This window comes from Moschus berezovskii, chromosome 6 (genome assembly GCF_049115385.1).
Source record: "Moschus berezovskii isolate FMDL1 chromosome 6, NW_MosBer_1.0, whole genome shotgun sequence".
Classification (NCBI taxonomy): Eukaryota; Metazoa; Chordata; class Mammalia; order Artiodactyla; family Moschidae; genus Moschus; species Moschus berezovskii.
The window spans coordinates 113274236-113293858 of NC_142465.1; the positions used below are offsets into that span (position 1 = coordinate 113274236).

The 19623-nt window shown below is 54.4% G+C and overlaps 2 protein-coding genes and 1 long non-coding RNA gene across 3 annotated transcripts; 2 read left to right on the forward strand and 1 right to left on the reverse strand.

The window, feature by feature from the left end:
• The first annotated feature begins 1796 nt into the window (after positions 1-1796).
• Positions 1797-9657, forward strand: PDXP (pyridoxal phosphatase). The gene is made up of 2 exons (XM_055395450.2): positions 1797-2455; positions 6254-9657. Exons 1-2 carry the CDS (start codon positions 1882-1884, stop codon positions 6568-6570), a joined length of 891 nt encoding a protein of 296 aa, XP_055251425.1. The 5' UTR covers positions 1797-1881; the 3' UTR covers positions 6571-9657.
• A 148-nt stretch (positions 9658-9805) lies between these two features.
• LOC148777733 (uncharacterized) lies at positions 9806-15422 on the reverse strand. The gene is made up of 2 exons (XR_016037710.1): positions 14858-15422; positions 9806-12773 (listed from the first exon to the last, which is right to left on the reverse strand). It is a non-coding gene; the product is annotated as an uncharacterized LOC148777733 (long non-coding RNA).
• A 68-nt stretch (positions 15423-15490) lies between these two features.
• On the forward strand, positions 15491-19068 carry LGALS1 (galectin 1). Its single transcript, XM_055395451.2, has 4 exons — positions 15491-15641; positions 17155-17234; positions 18354-18525; positions 18864-19068. The coding sequence occupies exons 1-4, from the start codon at positions 15633-15635 to the stop codon at positions 19008-19010; spliced, it is 408 nt and encodes a 135-aa protein (XP_055251426.1). The 5' UTR covers positions 15491-15632; the 3' UTR covers positions 19011-19068.
• The last annotated feature ends 555 nt before the right edge of the window (positions 19069-19623 follow it).

Below are 19623 nucleotides of genomic sequence, written 5' to 3' on the forward strand. Positions count from 1 at the left end.
ACCTGTCTTCAAACATTCCCTGACCATGCTCTGTGCCAGACTCTGGGCTAGGTCCCAACTCAGCCCTATACCCAGGGAACTCCTGGGGAAGGGCAGGAGAACTGACAATTAGAATCATGTATCATGGGAGTTTACAGGTCCAGTGGTTAGGACTCCAATTTCACTTCCAAGTTCAGTTCAGTTCAGTTCAGTCGCTCAGTCGTGTCCGACTCTCTGCGACCCCATGAATCACAGCACGCCAGGCCTCCCTGTCCATCACCAACTCCCGGAGTTCACTCAAACTCATGTCCACAGAGTCGGTGATGCCATCCAGCCATCTCATTCTCGGTCGTCCCCTTCTCCCGCCCCCAACCTTTCCCAGCATCAGAGTCTTTTCCAGTGAGTCAACTCGTCGCAGGAGGTGACCAAAGTATTGCAGTTCCAGCTTTAGCATCAGTCCTTCCAATGAACACCCAGGATCGATCTCCCTTAGAATGGACTGGTTGGATCTGCTTGCGGTACAAGGGACTCTCAAGAGTCTTCTCCAACACCACAGTTCAAAAGCATCAAGGTTTAATCCCTGGTCGGAGAACTAAGATCCTGCAAGCTGTGCGGCAAGGCCAAAAAAAAAAAAATCAAGTGTCATGGCACCAGGAGCCCATGAGAGCCCACTTAGGAGCAAGCCATTTAACCCACAATGGGGTGTGTATGTGTTGCGTGTGTGTGTGTTGATGGCTTCCTCGAGGAGGCAGTATTGGAGGGGGCAGTCTTTCAGGAGCTGGCAAGGTAGAGGAAGAAGGAAGAACACTCCAAGTGAAGGAGAACCACCTATGCAAAGTTCAGGAGCAAAAGCCCAGGGCAATGAGAAGCAGAAAATAGAAGCCCCAGAGGCTGATGGTGTGCCTTTTCTCGGGTCTTTGAAGCTCCAGTTGCTCCTAGGGGTCAGACCAGTCTTCAGAGTCTTCTCAGAGGTTGGCAGACAACCTTAGAATTGTGACACATTCCTCACCAAGTAGGGACCAGGCTGCCTCTAGCCCAGTGTCTCTCCATTCTGGTCTCACAGCAGAATCCCTGGGTGATTAAAAAACAAAAAAGCCAGGGCTCACCCAAAGGAATTAAAATCAGAATTTATGGGGTTCTATCACACGTTTTAAAAAACGTTTATCAAAAGTCATCGAACTATACACTTAAGATCCACACATCTTGCTGTATGTAAATTATATAATTAAAACAAAATCCGTTTCCTTGGGAACTCTACTGCGCAGACAGGGTGGAAAACCACTGGTCTAGGCCAAGGGCTCCAGCGTCTGAGGGGACACCATGTGCCTCTCTCCCCAGTCACAACCACACTGTATCCCGGGACTTCTTCCCAGGACTCCGCTAGGAACTGGAGCGTCTAGGGTTAGGAAGGCAATGAGATCTGACCCAAAGATAACATCTCCTTTAGCATTTGTTTTCCTCCTAGCAACCATATGCCTTAAGCTTGTGATTGGCTGGGGAACGAGGAGCGGCCTTAATTTTCCATTCGTAACTCCTTATTGGTCAAAAAGGTCAGTCCCTCTCCCGGCAGGCGGCGAATCGGGGCTGAAACTCTGTGACTATTGGTCCAGAGGAGCTAAGAGGCGGGACGAAGAACCAGGCTATGTCTTCATTGGTCCCTCTTCCCTTGGTGGAGCTCGAGATTCCGCCCTTTTCTCCAGGTTCCTGTAGCTCCCAGCCCCCCTGCCGCTCCTCTCCGAGACTCTCCCTCCCATTGGCTGCAGTTCAGGACGTGGCCCCGCCCCCTGACCCTACCGGCGCGCCGATTGGCGGGTGCCCGCGACAAGCCTTCTGCGGGCGAGCGCTCTGTGCCCGCGGGAAGAGAGCGGCGCGGCTCGGGTGTGCGGGCAGCCAGCCGGCTGCATGGCGCACTGCGAGCGGCTGCGCGGCGCGGCCCTGCGCGACGTGGTGGGCCGGGCGCAGGGGGTCCTGTTCGACTGCGACGGGGTGCTGTGGAACGGCGAGCACGCAGTGCCGGGCGCCCCCGAGCTGCTGGAGAGACTGGCTCGGGCTGGCAAGGCGGCGCTCTTCGTGAGCAACAACAGCCGGCGCGCGCGGCCCGAGCTGGCCCTCCGCTTCGCGCGTCTCGGCTTCGGGGGGCTGCGCTCCGAGCAGCTCTTCAGCTCCGCGCTGTGCGCCGCGCGCTTGCTGCGCCAGCGCCTGCTCGGACCTCCGGACACTCAGGGCGCGGTGTTCGTGCTGGGCGGTGAAGGGCTGCGGGCCGAGCTGCGCGCCGCCGGGCTGCGCCTGGCTGGGGACCCCAGCGAGGACCCGGGCGCGGCCCCGCGCGTGCGCGCCGTGCTTGTGGGCTACGACGAGCACTTCTCCTTCGCCAAGCTGAGCGAGGCCTGCGCGCACTTGCGCGACCCCGACTGCCTGCTGGTGGCCACCGACCGCGACCCTTGGCACCCGCTCAGCGACGGCAGCCGGACCCCCGGTGAGCTCGGGGAAGCAGCTGGCGGGGCGGGCCGCGCTTTCAGCTCCGTTCCTGGGGGTGAGGGCTGGGGAAGGGGCGTCTCCAGGCGATAGGAGGGGGACTGGAGGGATGTGCGGGCGGTCCCCACCCAGCAACAGCCCAGCATGTCTTCATGGTCACATCTGGCATTTCTTGCAGCTTTCTTGCAGCTGCCACCCTGTAAGGGGCAGAAGTGGGGTCCAGTTGGACAGATGAGGACACTGTGGCTCGGGGAGTCACAGGTGCAATCCAGGGCCCCGACTCCCAACCCTAGCCTTCCTGAACCAGCCTCCGTGGCTCCTGTCATTTTCCCCACCCGCCATCGGAGTGAGGTGGGTGAGTTGGGGACAAAGCCTGCCCTCCCTGAGGGTTGGAACAGGCGTTTCTGGCGGCAGATTGAAGGCAGGTGTGCGGAGAGAAGGGGCGGTGGATGGAGTTTGACCTGAGTTCCAGTTGCAGGGCTTTGTAATCTTGTTAAATTACATAACCGAGGAGCATCTCCTCCCTGGGGGTAAAATGGGACTACTAACCATGTCAGTTTTAGTTTCGCTGAGGAGAGAGTGATCAGGGCAAGTGCTTGCTCTGTATTAGGTGCTCAGATGATGTAAATTGTATCTGAGCCCTCTCTTGTTACAGAGCTGTATGAAGCACCTTGGTATCTGTTATTTAGTTTCAGAATTACTCTGGAGATGGAAGTTATTGTTCCATTTCCCAGTTAAAGAAACTGAGGCTAAGAGAAAGGACGTGAGCTACCCAAAAGCAAGAGGACCTGAACTTGGCGCTTGAGACCACCTTATCCCCAACCTCTAAACCCCACTCCCGCCATCCAGGGCACTCTTCGCTGCTGTCATCTGGGAATTTCACATCTGCAGAGGAGGCAGGAGCAAAGGAGGCTCCTACATCTTGAAGGGTTCACGTTAGACTAGAGCAGAGGGTAGCAAAGGCTAACCGACAGCAGGGACAACCAGTCAGTTGGCTGAGGGAGGGACAGATCTCCATCACTTTCTCCCTGCTGGCCACTGACTCTATTGATTCAAGATCCTAGGAGGGCAGGGTGAAATTGATGGAGTAGACAGAGTATTATGATGGGTGGCAGGGAGGGCCTAGAGCTGAGGAGACCTGGGAAGGCTTCCTGGAGGAGGCATCTTGCAGGACAGGGCTTGGGCTATGGCAGAATCAGTTCCAAGCTGGGAATATTAATAGTTCTAGGCCTATCTTGGCTTTGCCGCAGACCTACTTGCTGCATGACCACTTCAGTGTCCACATAAATCCAAGGGGAGAGCGCTGCTCAGGGCTCCCAGCTGCCAGCGGCTCCTGCCTGTCTGAGGCCATGCTGTGAAAAGTGAGTCTCTACAGAGGCCTCAAAGCTTGAGTGAAGGCTGTGGGGTTCAGAAGCTCACCCAAGGGCTCAGGAGGGATGGTGTGGAGGTGCTGGGGAGAGATCAGACCCTGCCCACGTGTGCCCCTGAATCTCAGCACCCACCTGGCTGTGCCCACCAGCTCTGCTGGTCATTCCCACAGCCAAGAGGGGGAGACAGAGTTCATGAAATACACCACTGCTGTCCTGTTTGAGCATGACTGAATCGTGCAGCTTGTAAGTGGAATAACATTTTAAATAAAGACCCCAGTATGCATACAATCTGAAATAATATGAATTTCACCCCAGTTCCCCCTCCCATCCCTGGGTCTGCTTAATTGTGTGTTTATCTTGTTACCACGTGGCAGCCACTTGAGCCAGCAAATAGAAAGGCCTGCTGTCTTAGGAATACGTCACCAGCAGAATATACAGGACTCTTGGATGACAGGATGTTGAGAAGACTGGGATGTGATGTTCTGAGGGCAGAGTTGCGTTCAGACTCCCCTGCTGGGATGTTTGCTCCCCCAGAATACGGATCTCAGTTTCCTTCACTGCTCTGTCCCTGGTGCCTGGGACATAGTTGGGCCTCAGTAATACTGGCTGAGTGAGGTGGCACACGAGGGTCTGTGATAAGCTCAGACCTGGTAGGAAAGGAAGACGCTAACAGAGCAATGGTCCTGGAGCCGAGAAAATCCCTTTGGGATGACTCAGTTGAGCCCTTCCCATTCTGGAAGGAATTTCTAACCACAGGGCAAATGGCTTTTCCTTCTGACTCAGTTCTTAGGAAACCGAGTGGGCAAAGTCCAGTTCAGAGGTCAGGGAGACCTGCCCCACAGGGTCACTCTGGGCCGGCTCTGCCTTGATCCCAGGGAAGTTCTTCCTCCTCATCTGGGGGCAGCAGGGCTGAAGACACTTGCTGTTTGTGCACCTTCATGCCTTTGGCTTAATCACGTTGAATGTCATTCACTGTGAGAAGGGAGACAGGAGGCCCAGAGTGTTTGGGGTCAGACCAGTGGTATATTGATAAATCTTTAAGAACCTGAAGAGCCTTGATTTACACTTTTGCCAATTTCTGTAGTGTTAGTACTCCCCCCCAGTGGCCGATTTCAGCCTACCGACGTGAGGTCACTTCCCATCGTGGACTTGGGAAGGAAAGTAAGGACACGCCATTCTGTAATATTTCCATCATTACAGATGTAAATAACCTCAAGAGCCTAGATAATGGTAAAATAATTAGGCAGTGATGAGTTTTGAGAATTTATTACCTTTGTTTTAAACATTTTAAGTTCATATGAGTTAACTTTAAACAGTGGCTTTGTTTAATTGCCAGCTCACAGAATTCCTGAAAAGGAAACGTTCAGCACTCTGTAGCCAGTACAGGCTGGCCCTCGTGTGTCTGAGTCAGACTTACCTGATTGCATATCTTTCATCTGCCACTTACTAAGCTGTGCAACCCTGGACAAGTTACTTAACAACTGAACATCAGCTTTCTCATCTGTAAAATGGGTGTTCACCAGCTCCCGCACAGCCCCTGGCACTTTAGAATGTGCTTAGTAAATTGTGATTATCGTCATCATTTGTTCAGGGACATTAGTGTGAAGGTAGAACATTCTGGCACAAAGACATACCGTTGGGACGGGCACAGTGGACTCATTGTATAGGGCAGGATGGTACTGGGCTGAGAATCAGAACCGTCCTTTTCTGAACAGCCCTGCTATTGTTCAATACTTGGGTGCGTTCCACAATTCTGCTTATTATAGTTACTGCAGCCACGGACATCTTCAAGCATGTAGCTTTTGTCTCCAGTCTGAATTCTCGCCTTGTGATCACTCCCAGCGGAGGCAGACTGGGTCAGAGGTGCAAACATTTCTGTGCCCTGCTGTGTTCCAGAAGAGCTGGTGCCAATATCCGATGCCAGAACACATTCTTATAGCCTTAACCACTACTGCTGTTGGTTAAGAGCTTTTCCATTTCCAAAGCACTTGCCCCCGTGGTGCCCACAACACCTCTTTGAAGGCAGGCATCACTTGGATCCCCCTTTCCAATGAGTTCAAGGAAACTCAGAGAGGTTGGCTTGCCCAGAGATGTACGGCTGCCAGGGTGAAATAGTGAACCACAGGCAGGACTGACTGAGCCGGGCCTGCTTATGTGCAGTGGCTCCGTATTCAAGATGGGAAAACTGAGGCACAGGGAGGTTAATAGCTTGCCCAAGAAAAGTGGAGATGGGGTGTGAATGCAGGCAGCTGGTTGCAGAATCTATGCCTTAACCCCCGCACTAAGACTGGGAAGCAGGCGGCCTTTTCACTCATTTCAGCCTGATTTAACTCCTGTGCCGAGCTGCCTCTGAGGATTCCAGTTCCCAGGCCTGGAAGGATGCCTTCCCCGCTGCCTCCCGCACTGACCAAATGTCCGTGTCCCTGCAGGCACCGGGAGTTTGGCTGCCGCCGTGGAGACAGCCTCGGGCCGCCAGGCCCTGGTGGTGGGCAAGCCCAGCCCCTACATGTTCGAGTGCATCACAGAGCACTTCAGCGTGGACCCCAGCCGCACGCTGATGGTGGGCGACCGCCTGGAGACCGACATCCTCTTTGGCCACCGCTGCGGCATGACCACCGTGCTCACGCTTACGGGTGTCTCCCGCCTGGAGGAGGCCCAGGCCTACCTGGCGGCCGGCCAGCACGACCTCGTGCCCCATTACTACGTGGAGAGCATCGCGGACTTGATGGAGGGGTTGGAGGACTGAGCCCACTGACGCAAGCGCAGCCGCAACCCTCCCTTACCCTGTTCCCATAGGTGGAGGTGATGGGCCAAGAGCTGCATTAAGGGCTACCGGCTCCCGCACCCCAGTTTCTACCTGGGTGGGACTGGAACCCAGGGAAGGAGTCAAGGTCCCCACACCCACTCCCAGCAGTGGCTGGGCACTCTTTGCTATCCCAGAAGCTGCCCCCTCCCCTCTTATTGGTTACCCTGGCCTGACCCAGCCAGGTGGCCTTATATCCTGCCCTGTGACCTCCCCTTGTTTCAATCTGGGCCCTGCTGCCTTGTGAAGATCTCCCCAACCCTGAGCACCTAATTCCCCACTTCTGCCCTGGGGCCTCTAGAGCTCTTCCTGGGTCCTGGCCTGGGGTGCCTGTTGACCAATCAGAGGTCTAGGTAACCAGGAATCATTATTCCCCTGAGCCCTGAATGGACCAATCAGAAGGCTAAGTGATAGTGACGTATTGCTGTTGGGTCCTGAATGGACCAGTTGGGAGCCTAAGTGACAGTGACCCTCTCAGGTCCCTAGGTCCTGGGTAGACCAGTCAGGACCCCAGGTAGTAATGAGCCATTAGTGTCTTGGATCCTGAATAGAACAGTCTAGAAGTCTGAGAGACAGTGGCCTCTCGACTATCTGGGTTTGACTGGACCAGCCAATGTCCAGATTTCTGTTCATAAATAAGGGTCCAAGTGCTGAAGACACCTCTCCTCCACCAATGGGGCCCTTAGTGGTTCTGGAGGCTTCTGTAGTGAGGGCCCCACCCCTCCCTGATCATGGTATCAGACCAGTGCTGATGGTGGCCACAGCTTGGGAGTGGGGCTTTTGTGCCCCCGCCGGGCTGTCGGTGTTTGCTGAGCCACCTCTCTCCTGTGCCCACCCCAGTTATTTATTATCGTGTGCCACTGGGGGTGGGGGTGGGGGCTGAGCCTTCCCCCGCCACCTCCACCCCTGTTGTAATTACTCCTCCCGTACTTAATAAAGTGCGAGCAGGAGTGTCTGTGTGGGTTCAAGTCCGTGTCCAGGGTGGGCCAGGGGGAGGAGCCCCTGCCTGAGTCTTTCCCCAGAACTGGCCCATTCCCGCTGTGAAATGATCCACCCCAGTTCAGCATGGTCTCTGTGCAGAGTGCTACCTTAGCTTAATGGCACTTTATGCCTCACTGAGTTTTTTATTTTTTGGCCAAGCCACATGGCATGTGGAATCTAGTTCCCCGACCAGGGGTTGAACCTCTGCCCCCTGCACTGGAAGTGCAGAGTCTTAACCACTGGACCACCAGGGAGGTTCCCCCTCACTGAGTCTTTATGTAACAACATGTTTCAGTCCTTCAGAAAATTCAGCAAGCTTGCATTACTCATTCCACTTTACTCCTTGGGGGAATGAGGGTCGAAAAGGTGATGTTAGCTTACACAAGGGCACACACCTAGAAAGTGTGGCCACCTAAGTGGGACCGGAACTTGTGTTGGCTGACGCTGGGAGGCTGCAGCCCCGCTCTGCAGAGACTGAGGGAGACAGGCCCTCGCCCTCCTCCAGGAGCTCAGGGGAGGTGCAGTGCACACCCCTTCATGGGATTTCAGGCATCCTTCACACCTGGGCTGCTGCTGTGACTGTCTGCCCTGCTGGCCTCGAGCTTCCCCAGGGCCTCCTGCAGAGCAGGTGCCCAGCTGGAAGCTGGCTGATGGGCAGGCCTGACTGTCACTGATGCACTTGTCACTTGAGCTTGCACAAGCCCCTTCCTGCTCAGCCTGTTTCCTCATGTGTAAAGTGAGGGGTGGGACTTTGAGGTCTGGAAAATTATCTTCAGTGTGGTTCTTCTTGGGAAGATGGAGTGCTTGACTGAGTCTGGCTGCATCAGGAGGTGGGCGCAAATGTGCTCTTCCAGTGACTTTTGGTTAAGGCATAAAGGAGTTGATTGGCTGCCCCGTGAGGTGGTCCCACACCCTTCAGGTGCATCCCTCTCATCCTCTCACTCTTATGGGTTTTGGATGTGGAAGTGGTTGCAGCCATTTTGTGATCACAAGGCATGGCCCGGTATATTTCTCTGCTCTGTGACTCTGCTTCAGAAAAATGGGAAGCACTTGGGGGTAGACCTCTAAAAGTTGCAAACCATCAGAAAAAGTCTAAGAACAGCACAATGAATACCATATGGTCTTCACTAGATTCCTAGCTAATATTGCAGGAAACTGATGACACCAACTGACAAAACAACTTCACATTATACCCCCCGGTTTCAATAGTTTCCTAGTTTTGCCTCACCCCACCCCCACCCCTACCTGTTGACTACTTTCTTGGTGAACAGAAGCCTGAGAGGTACTTTCTGTTGTTGCTGCCATAATTTTTCCCTCTGGGAGTGGTTTTGAGTTAGTGGCTGAAGCTCAGACTCGCTGAAATAAATCTGAGCTTGATCTAGCATCAGAGTCCCACCCAGCACTCCCTTTTGACTTCATTTTATCTATTACAGATAACCATAACTACAGGTCTGTAAATTTTACTTTTTTCGCAATTCCTTATGCATCCATTTAGCTGACTCCCCAGGACTTGGAGCCATGTCTAAATTCCACTGGTAACATTTACCTTTATGTATTAAAAGAAAATTTTGAAGAATGCACATAAATTTTTTTCTTTTTGCCAAGCTGCGTGGCTTGCAGGACCTTAGTAACCCAGTCAGGGACTGAATCCAGGCCCTGGGCCGTGAAATCGCGAGCCCAAACCACTGGAGCGCCAGAGAATTCTCCCAGGTTTACCTTTAGAGGCAATGCAGCACTGCTGCTTGGACCATGGGTGACCACGTGACCACCTAGGAATCAAAGGTTCCTCACCCCTGCCCTTTCATACTTTCTCTTTTCAACCCACACACTTCTATGAGCCAGGGCCTTTGTAGCAAATCCCACTTCTCTGACACCAACTGAAACAGAAAACTGTTTACCCACAGGATACGGTACTTCTGACACCAAAATGCATGGGGTTTCTACATCAGGCAGTTCTCCAGTTTTCTGTGAACACCATCTGGGTGTCCAACCTAACTCAATTTCGATGCTACCTGGGATCAATGCAGGTGCCGCAGGTTAAGGGCTCAGCCCCCGAGACTTTCCCCTACTTCAATGCCAGGCCCAAACGCCAGGCTGTTACCTGTACTCTGATCAACTGGCTATAAATCAGAGGTTCCCACAACCCCCTTCTCAGGTTTGATTATTTGTTGCAATGGTTCACAAAACACAGGGAAACTATGATTATGGGTTTATTCTATAATAAAGGATATGACAAAGCATACCAATGAACAGCGAGATGAAGACATACACAGGGCGAGGTCCTGGAGGGTACTAAGAGAAGAGTTGCTGTCTGGGTGGGGTTAGGGTGTTCCACCCTCCCAACATGTGGGCATGTTCACCAACCCGGAAGATCTCCAAACTGTGTAGCTCGGGAATTCCTATGGAGGGGGTTTATCACGTTGGCATGATAGATCATTAGTCTCTAGCTCCTCTCCCCTTCTTGGAAGATGGGTGGCAGAGCCGAAAGTTCCAAGCTTCTGATCACTGCTTGATCTTTCTGGTGACCAGCCCCCACCTTGAAGCCATCCAAGTGCTCACCAAGAGTCACCTCATCAGAACAAAAAATGCTCCCATCACCCAGGAAATTTCACAGGATTTAGGAGCTCTATATCAGGAATCAGGGTCATAAACCAAATACACATTTCTTACTATGTCACACTCCCTTAGTTATTTTTTGACTGCACCAGCTCTTACTTGCGGCATGCAGGATCTTAAGTTGCAGCATGCGAACTCTTAGTTGTGGTATGTGGGATCTAGTTCCCTAACCAGGGATGGAACCCAGGCTCCCTGCATTGGGAGTGCGAGTCTTCGCCACTGGACCACCAGGAAAGTCCCTAATTTATAAAAATTTCAAACCAACAGAAAACTCTTCGTGACCCCATGGACCACAGCCTACCAGGCTTCCAGGCAAGAGTACTGGAGTGGGTTGCCATTGCCTTCTCCTAGAAAAGTTGTAAGAATGGCACAATGAACACTCATGCCCTTCATCTACATTCCCAGTTGTTTTCTATTTGTCCAGTTGGCTTAGTTGCTCTGTATATATATTGACATTTTTACACTGGCTTGTTCAAGAGTATGTTACAGGTATGAAGACAGTTCATCTCAAATCTTTTACATTGTCTGTCCTAAAAGCAGGGGCTAACTGTGGATTGTGGTTGTGCAGAAGAGTGAGGACTGTCTATATGGCCATAATCCATGATCATACAGGATCCCAGATCTTTTATGATTTCTTTGAGCCACTGAATTAATCTGCCACGGAAACCTCCTAGCTCCAGACTACTTGGTATGTGAATTTTTCTTAATTTTAAAGCAGTTTTTCTTGAGTTTTCTGTTACTTGCAGCCCTAAACTCCTGATACACAGGTCCCAAGCATATTATAGAAAACATTAAAATGCATCCACATCCCCCATTAAATATATTTATGGGGGGGTTACTATACATATCTCCAAGGATTTTTATACTTTCATTTTAGACATTATTTGGCTATGGGGATCTAATGTAAGAGTGACCAATCTCTAGGAAGACTTGGACATGCTTTTGAAGGAGAAAATTCCACCCACAAAATTGTTTGCAAAGGCAATACAGTTTTTATGACTAGCAAGGGTTAAGTTTGACCAAAGTAAACATTTATTAACTTCAGTTCTGCAGTCTTAGTATTTGGGGGCCAACACATTTTTTTTTCTTCAAGTCTCAAATATTTTCTAAGCTCTTAAAAAGCTCTTAGCTTCCTGTGAGTCTATAATTATGTCACCCCCCCCACACACACACACACACACTTGCATACCAAAGAACCATTAAAAAAAATATAAGACTCACGCCTGAGCCCTGGAGGATAATGAGGGACAGGGTCTGGACCTCACCTAGACCTCATATGAGAGGAGAGGTGATTCTCCAAAGGCAAGCTGGGGCCTGTGTTCAGAGCGGGACAAACACTAGGTGGGAAGGCAAAGTGACAGCACCCCCTGTGTTTGGGGAGACGGCTGGCTGAGCACGTGGAGCAGCACAAGCAAAGGCAGGGAGGTGAGAAAGGACGGGCAGGTAAGTGAGGAGGTGGGCTCCAGTGCAATCTGCTTGGAAAAGTATCTGAAGTTGGGGGCAGCCCCCCACTAGTCCTCCCGACCCTTCATGGAACAGGGGGAAAAGATCACTTTTGAGGTCCAAGAATCCCAGCATCACACTGTTCTTTCCTTGGCTCAGCAGATGAAAGCACTGCAGCCCAAGCCTCCCCGTGTGACCCTGGCCAAATGGCTACCACCATTAAATGAAGGAGCTCTGGAGCTGGCTCTGGCCATGCTCACCCTCCCCAGCTGGGCCAGCCAGGCTGCCTGGGGGTGCAGAGGGCATCTCAGGGGGTCTGGCAGCCCTCCCCACCACGGCCAGCTGGAGGAGCCACAGCCTTCCTGGGGGGCTGGTTGGGAGCCGGCAGCCTGGGAAGAGCCAGGCTGGCCTGGATCTCCTGTCTGGACAAGCTCAACTCATTTCTCACAGCAGCAGTCAAGGTCCAGCCCGTAGGGCCAGTCTGCAGGATGGAGGAACTCCAGACAGCTGGCTGCCTCCACTGCAGTGAGGCACAGGAGAGTCTCTGGGTGGGGAGGGGCTTGGTCTTGGGGAGTGCAGGAGAGAGAGCTGACTTTCAGCCCCTCTCACTTCACTCCTATAACCCTCCAGGCAGATGGGTAACATCCCCACTTTCCAGGCCTGGATACAGGTTCAGGGAGGACAAGGACCTTGGCTGGAGTTCCAGCCCGGCAGCCCCCAAATCCGGAGAAGGCAGTGGCAAGCCACTCCAGTACTCTTGCCTAGAAAATCCCATGGATGGAGGAGTCTGGTAGGCTGCAGTCCATGGGGTCGCTATGGGTCGGACACGACTGAGCGACTTCACTTTCACTTTTCACTTTCACACACTGGAGAAGGAAATGGCAACCCACTCCAGTGTTCTTGCCTGAAGAATCCCAGGGACGGGGGAGCCTGGTGGGCTTCCGTCAATGGGGTCTCACAGAGTCAGACACGACTGAAGTGACTTAGCAGCAGCAGCAGCAGCAGCTCCCAAATCCGGACTTGCCCCTGCTCTCCGATTCTGATGTCAGCTTCGCTTCAGGGCCCCAGAGCAGCTTCCCTGTGCAGAAGTTTGACCCAGGTGGCTGCTTCAGGAGGGAGGTGAAGATGAAATGAGATAATGTATGAAAGCGAGGTGCCAGGCACAGGGCCTGACAGATAAGTGGGCACCACCAGCAGAAGGCCCTGAGACTGGAGGTGGGGGATATAATGCAGCTTGTCCCTGTCCCCGCCCCCAGAAAACCATGGCCCCTCTTATTTACAGGGGACAATGGACTCTCTAGAGACTCCCCACCACAGCCTGGCGTGGGGGGGACTACCTAGGGATGATGTGGGGGTAAGAGGGCGGCCTCCCAGAAGTGTTGACCCAGGAAGGTGAACTCAGTCTGGGAGAAGACACAAGAAGCAGGCAAAAACCTTCTGAGACTCTATGAACAAAAGAATCATCTATTAAGGATATACAACAGACCTGAACTCTACCTTATGCTAACGTTGTGCAAGAGAGCAGGGCTGCTCATGCCCAATTCACAGACAGGCAGACTGGGAGAAGCAGGGAGAAGCAACTTGCTTCTCCCCTGGGAGGGCATGATAGGGCTAGCACCAGAACCCGAGTCTCCAGACTCCCAGAGGGGCCTTTCTGGGGCCCGACACCCCATGTCACCATCCCACTTCGTCTCCCTACCAGTCCTCGGCAGGCCAAATGCCACAGAGGAGTAAAGCAGCCCTCATCCAACAACATACACTTCCTGGTGCCAAACCCCATCTTCCAGGATGGGGGGAAATGAAGGAGCAGCTCCTGAGGCCTTAAGAGCCCCACCACTGGGGAGCAGCCAGCCAGGTCCACCTGATGGCCATCACGGCAGGGACTGCGTCTGAAGCATCTCTGGCTTTGGTCCAGGGCTCCTCCTGAAATACCCTCATTCCTTGTCCAGGCAGAGAGGGTGTCTGTGGGCCTCAGAGGGGAAGCGCAGAGGAAAGGCAGTGGAGCTGGGTACCACCCACCCCTCCCTAATGCAGAGGTCTGGAGGGAGGCCCTGGAGGAAAAAGTGAAGCACTTTTGGTGGTTGGTTTCTGAGGCAGCTGGCTTGGTCTAGGAGGAGGGGTGAGGGGCTCACAGGGGGTGCCACCCAACCTCTCTGGGCCTGCCTCTCAGCCCCGTGCCCTCCCCTCTCCTCCTGTGCCAGCGTGGGCCTCAGTCTCTGGAGGAAGATGGGGGCTGGGGAGGCAGCGAGCTCGGGGCAGGGCCTCCAGATGTGAGTCACCCCTGTTTCACATCTTCTTAGCTCTGCAGTGCTGGTGATTTCAGAAGGGGGACAGTGATGTGAAGGAGGTCCTGTTGATACATCTCTTAGCAAGCCCTCCACCCCACCCACCCAGGGCTCCCCACACTCCTCTACTTGGTTTCTGAATGTGAGGTGAGCACCCCTTGAACCCACCCTCAAGTCTGTTGCTACAGAGATTTTCCCTGCAGTCAAATCTGGCCTCACTACTCAATCTTCATATAACTTTCTGTGGCCTCCCCAGCACCCTCAGATCAAACAATGCCCAAACCCCTCTGTGAGGCCCTTCATGATCCAGTACCATTGGCCTCCCAGCCTCATAACCCCATCTTTCCCCAGCACCCCCTAAACTCCAGCCATGCCCAGATGCTCACGGTTCCCAGATGTGTGCTGTCTCATTTCTGTGCCCATGCTGGAATGCCAGCCCCTGCTTCTTCACCCATCCTTAAAGACCGACCTTCTGGGACTTCCCTGGCAGTCCAGTGGTTAAGACTCTGCCCATCCACTGGAGTTGGCACCGGTTCAATCCTTGGTCAGGGAACTAAGATCCCGCATGCCACGTGGGGTGGCCAAAAAAAGAAAAGACCCACATTCTTCCCATTCTGGACCACCCCACCACAGTGCTTGCTCATGACTTCTCTCAGAGCCAGCATCGTACTTCCTAATTAGGTTCACAGTCAAATTCTGCCCCAACAGAGAGCTACTTGAGAGCAGGGACTGAGGGCTTCATCTTTGAATCCTCTGAGGCCAGCTCAGGGCCAGGCATGTACTTGGTGCTCGGTAAAATACCTGCTAAACAGATGGGGAAAAGAAGTTGTGCCTGGCGTCAGAGGGAGAAAGAATGGAGGCGGATGCACAGACCGGGGACCCCAACCTTTTATGGCCTGGCTTACCCTGGGCCTCCTTCCAGGCCTGACTTTCTTGGACAGGCCAGAAGCTGTTAGGCAGGGGCTCCTGGAGGATCCGCAGCAGGGCCCTCGGGAGGGCCAAAGCTTGCGGCCTGAGTCCCGAGCCTGGGCGGCAGTCTAAAGCCTGGCACCGGCCCAGCCTTTCTTTAGCGCTAGTGAAGAGCAGAGCAGCAGCCGCAATCCCTGTTTCCGGGGGAGGCAGGGCTTTGTGGTTAATGGGTCCTGGGCCCTCTGCAGAGGCGCCCAGAGCGGGCCACGCCCTGGCTCCTGCCAAGGAACAGGGCCTCTCGAACCCCAGATATAATTCTCGAGAGACCCTGCACCCTTTCAGCTGTCTTCTCTGGGTATCCCCCCAGCTCAGCCAGCTAGCCCTGGCCCTCTTCCCGCTAACTCTTGGGCCTAATTCATCCTCAAACTATTTTCCACTGGCTTCCCCCAATCCTTGCCACAGCACAATTTTGGGAAGGGGCAGGAGAATTGGGAGGTGGAGCCTGGACCTTGTGGGAGTGGCTAAGAAGGAATGGGGGGGTCTCCACTCTGATTGGTCATCTCTGCTCCAGAACGGGCTTCAAAATTCCATTAACTCCGCCTTCTGTGGCCCCCATCCCCTTCCTGAGTTACAATTGGCTCAGCATCCAGGGGGCGGGACTCACCGGGGTCTGGTCCACTTAAAAGGGTGGGAGCGGCCCGAAGCCCATTTCTCCCGCAGTCTTCAGAGAGCTGCTGCCGAAGTTCCAGGAACATCCTCCTCTCTTCAGTCATGGCTTGTGTGAGTATGGGGACCCCCCACCCTAAGGCCCAGAGCTGGTCTGGGGGCTCAGCCGGGGAGAGCAAGGGTACATCAGGATCTGGGTTCTAGTTCCTGTGGTGCGGCCTTGAACAAGTGTCTTTTCTGGGCCTCAGTGGCCGTGTCTGTAAAATGAGGGTAGGGCCACGGTCCCCCAAGGCCTTCTCTGGCTTAAGAAATTTCTGGGTTCCTCCAGAGTCCGATAGCACAATTATTTCTGCCAAGGTTTGACTTTCTGCAGCTCTCTTGAGAAGTGGGAGTGGAAAGGGTGTGGCCGACTGGACACGGTGGGGGGGCATTTTCATAGTGCCCAGGACACTGTCCCTTCCCCCTCCTCCACCCCATAGAAACTCGTCTCCCTTCCCCCCCTGCAGCTGTCCCCAGTCCCTGGGCCAGGGCAGAGTCACCCTGTGCTCCAGAGAGCTCTGAAGTGTCGCCAGGATCTGAGCCACGCTGCCTGGGGGGAGCCTGTATAGGTTAGCCGGCAGCAGTGAGTGATTCTGTCCAGGCCGGTCAGGCGAGGGTTGGGGGAGAGTGCCTGACGACCCATTCCTCCAAGCTGGGAGGGGTGTGTATGTGTGATAAGGGATATCAAGGAGGAAGCTAGAATCTTCTGCAGGACCCGAGGGACAGGATTCAAGTTTCTGGCAGGAGGAACCACTTACACCAGTTAAGCTTTGCACTTGCATTTGTTAACCCTGAACCAGCCAGGGTGCAGGCTCCTACCCCGGGGGCCCATTCTCCCTTATTAGAGGGGTCTAACTGTGCTTCCCTGGTGGCTCAGAGGGTAAAGTGTCTGCCTGCAGTGTAGGAGACCTGGGTTCGATCCCTGGGTCAGGAAGATTCCCTGGAGAAGGCAATGGCAACCCACTCCAGTACTCTTGCCTGGAAATGGACAGAGAAGTCTGGTAGACTACAGTCCATGGGATCGCAAAGAGTCGGACACGACTGAGCGATCAACCACCACAACAACTGTGCTCCTTAGGGGACTCCTCTCCAGCCCCTGTCCCTCTCTGCATAGAGGGGCTTGAAGGGGATGGTGGACACCGCCCAGCCCCAGGCCTCTTCCTCTCCAGCAGATGGACATACAGCCTCACTTACCTTTGCCCCCAACTCGCAGAGACCCGTGTGGAGGCTGGCTCTCTCCATCTATTCAGCGAGTCAGGCAATGGAGCAGCAGCACTCCACCTCCCAGGCTACACCTTGCATCTAAAATCCCCAGGCTAAATGGCAGAAACTTCTAGATCCTGTCTTCTTAGAACCTCAGTCATGTTACAGACAAGAAATTGACCCAGCTGGGAGTAGGGACTTGCCCAGGACCACACAAAGAAGGAGAGTCTAGAACTTGCAGCCGGGTTCCTCAGGCTTCAGGTTGGCCTGGTCAGAGCACCCTGAAAAGGGGACGACCCCACCCTTTCATCCCCACCCACCCCTCTAGACGCCCCGCCCCGCCACTGCGTCCTCTAACCCGGCTGGGCGGGGTCTCGTCTGGCAGGGTCTGGTCGCCAGCAATCTGAATCTCAAACCTGGGGAGTGCCTCAGAGTGCGGGGCGAGGTGGCCGCAGACGCCAAGAGGTGAGGGGGACGAGGGCAGGGGCTGCGGGCGGCAGGGGCGGGGGCTCAGTTCCAGGGAGGAGCCGGGCCCGGCCAGGGGCGTGGCTGGCTGGGCCCGGCCCCTCCCTCCGGCGGGGCGGGTTTCGGGTCCGCGGCGGCTGGGGCCGTGTCTTCTGGATGAGTCACTTCCTCCGCGGGGTCTGGACGCCCCCACCATTGTCGCCCCCTTAAACTGAACCAGCTGCTGCCTCGTCATCTACCTCGGCTGGCCTTCCTCTCGCCCCTTGCCGTGGGCGGGGCCTGAGGGGGCGGGGAGAAGGGATGAAAGGGCGTCACCCTTGCTGCCCGCCTTCCGAGATCCGTTTTTTTCCCTGCGCCCTTCGATTTTCTCGACCTTTCACTCCTTCCTGAACTCATCATTCATTCGGCCAGCTGGCCTAGTTTCTCCGGAGTCTTGTGACCGTGGATCAGTCAACCCACCGCCTTGAGCCTTATTTGTTAATCAGTTCTTGGAAGGGGGAGGTTGCTGTGTGAAGGTGCAATGCTGGATCTCTCGGTGACGATGATGACCAGCTGACCGTATAAAAGAGCCGCAGGTTTCACGCGCACCGCTTGTGCTATTCTTTCCAAACCCTCAGAGGTAGGCATTGCTGTTAGCTCCACTCAGCAAATGTAGTATTGTTATTCGTTCATGAGCCCCGCAGTTATTGAGCGCCTACCTTCTGTGTGCCACGCATCGTGCTGGGCACCAGGGCTACAGACAGACAAGAGGGACAGGACAGTTGTCCTCCCAGAGGACGCCATCTGGAGGGAGTCTCTGACCTTGATCAAAGGGGCTGGGACACAAATTCATGTGTTCAAGAGTCCTGGCTGTCAGCACAGCAAGACCCTTAAGAGATCCTCTTTGTGCAGCCCCCACTGTGTAGATACGGATACTGAGATCCAGAGAGGGGCAGGGACTTGCTCAGGGGCACACAGCAAGGAGGAGGCAGGGACACAGCTAGAATCCAGGTTTCCTGCTTCTCAGCTCAGTGAGTTTCCCCAGCGAGGTGCATTCACATGGATTGGGTGGCACAGACTAGAGGGTCTGAGGGGGCTGTAACCAGTGGGGGTGGCCTCAAGCCCACCTGTTACCCCTAGCTTCTCGCTGAACCTGGGCAAAGACGACAACAATCTGTGCCTGCACTTCAACCCTCGTTTCGATGCGCATGGGGACATCAACACCATCGTGTGTAACAGCAAGGATGCTGGGGCCTGGGGGGCTGAGCAGCGGGAATCTGCCTTCCCCTTCCAGCCTGGAAGTGTTGCGGAGGTGGGCTGGGGCCTAGAGGGGGCAGGGGATCAGGACACTGGGTGGGCTGGGGCAGAGCTGGATTGAGTGGCTAGAGACCTAGGTCCCACCCCTCCAACCCCCGGTCCCCCTTCCTCTCCCTTCCCATCTCCCTGCCCTTCCCTCACCAGTTGTGTGATCCTCGGTGAGCAATATCCCCTTCTCCCAACCTCAGGGCCTCACCCATGAAGCAGGGCTGTTGTCAGGGCTGAGGGAGGAAAGGGCTCTGGGAGGGCCTAGGACCTGCATGCTGCAGCTGTGGCTGCGGAGTCAAGGGTCTCTGTGGGCTCCACGTGCTCACTACCCTTCTGTACCCCTAGGTATGCGTCTCCTTCGACCAGACAGACCTAACCATCAAGCTGCCTGATGGATACGAATTCAAGTTCCCCAACCGCCTCAACCTGGAGGCCATCAACTACCTGGCTGCAGGTGGTGACTTCAAGATCAAGTGTGTGGCCTTTGAGTGACACATGGGCCAGCCAGCCCATGGCCCCCAATAAAGGCAGCTGCCTCTGCTCCCCCTGATCCAGCCTCCTGTGTGTGTGGGTGTGGAAGAGGAGGGGTCCACCAACTCCCCCAAGCCCTGTCTCTGCCCTTTCCTTCACTTTCATTCACTATCTTGATGCATACCTTTTTGGGGGGTGGGGCTGCGCTATGTGGCTCATGGAATCTTGAGTTCCCTGACCAGGGATGGAACCCAGGCCCATGGCAGTGACAGCATCTAACCGTTGGACCCGCCAGGGAACTCCCTTGATGTTATGCCTCTTAAGTGGGCTTCTAACCCACTCCAGTATTCTTGCCTGGAAAATCCCATGGACAGAGGAACCTGGCAGACTACAGTCCATAGGGTCGCAAAGAGTCAAACATGACTGAAGTGCAGGCATACCTCCTACATGCCACTGACATCTTCTTCCCCTGGGTCCCCTGGGCTGAACAGAAAGCTCAGTACCCAGTAAGGAACTCAATACTAAATAAGCCCCAGTCACTGCCCTCAAACAGTTCCTAACTCAGTGGACCCCAGCACACAGTAGATGCTCAGAAGGTGTTGAATAAATGAAAACAGGGAGAGAGGCAAGAACA

Excerpts from the sequence above, each read along its gene's own strand:
- PDXP (XM_055395450.2), top strand. The coding sequence starts at position 1,882 with ATGGCGCACTGCGAGCGGCTGCGCGGCGCGGCCCTGCGCGACGTGGTG. Across the intron at positions 2,456-6,253 it reads CGACGGCAGCCGGACCCCCG|GCACCGGGAGTTTGGCTGCC; the intron begins GTGAGCTCGGGG and ends GTGTCCCTGCAG.
- LGALS1 (XM_055395451.2), top strand. Across the intron at positions 17,235-18,353 it reads GTGGCCGCAGACGCCAAGAG|CTTCTCGCTGAACCTGGGCA; the intron begins GTGAGGGGGACG and ends TGTTACCCCTAG. Across the intron at positions 18,526-18,863 it reads AGCCTGGAAGTGTTGCGGAG|GTATGCGTCTCCTTCGACCA; the intron begins GTGGGCTGGGGC and ends CTGTACCCCTAG.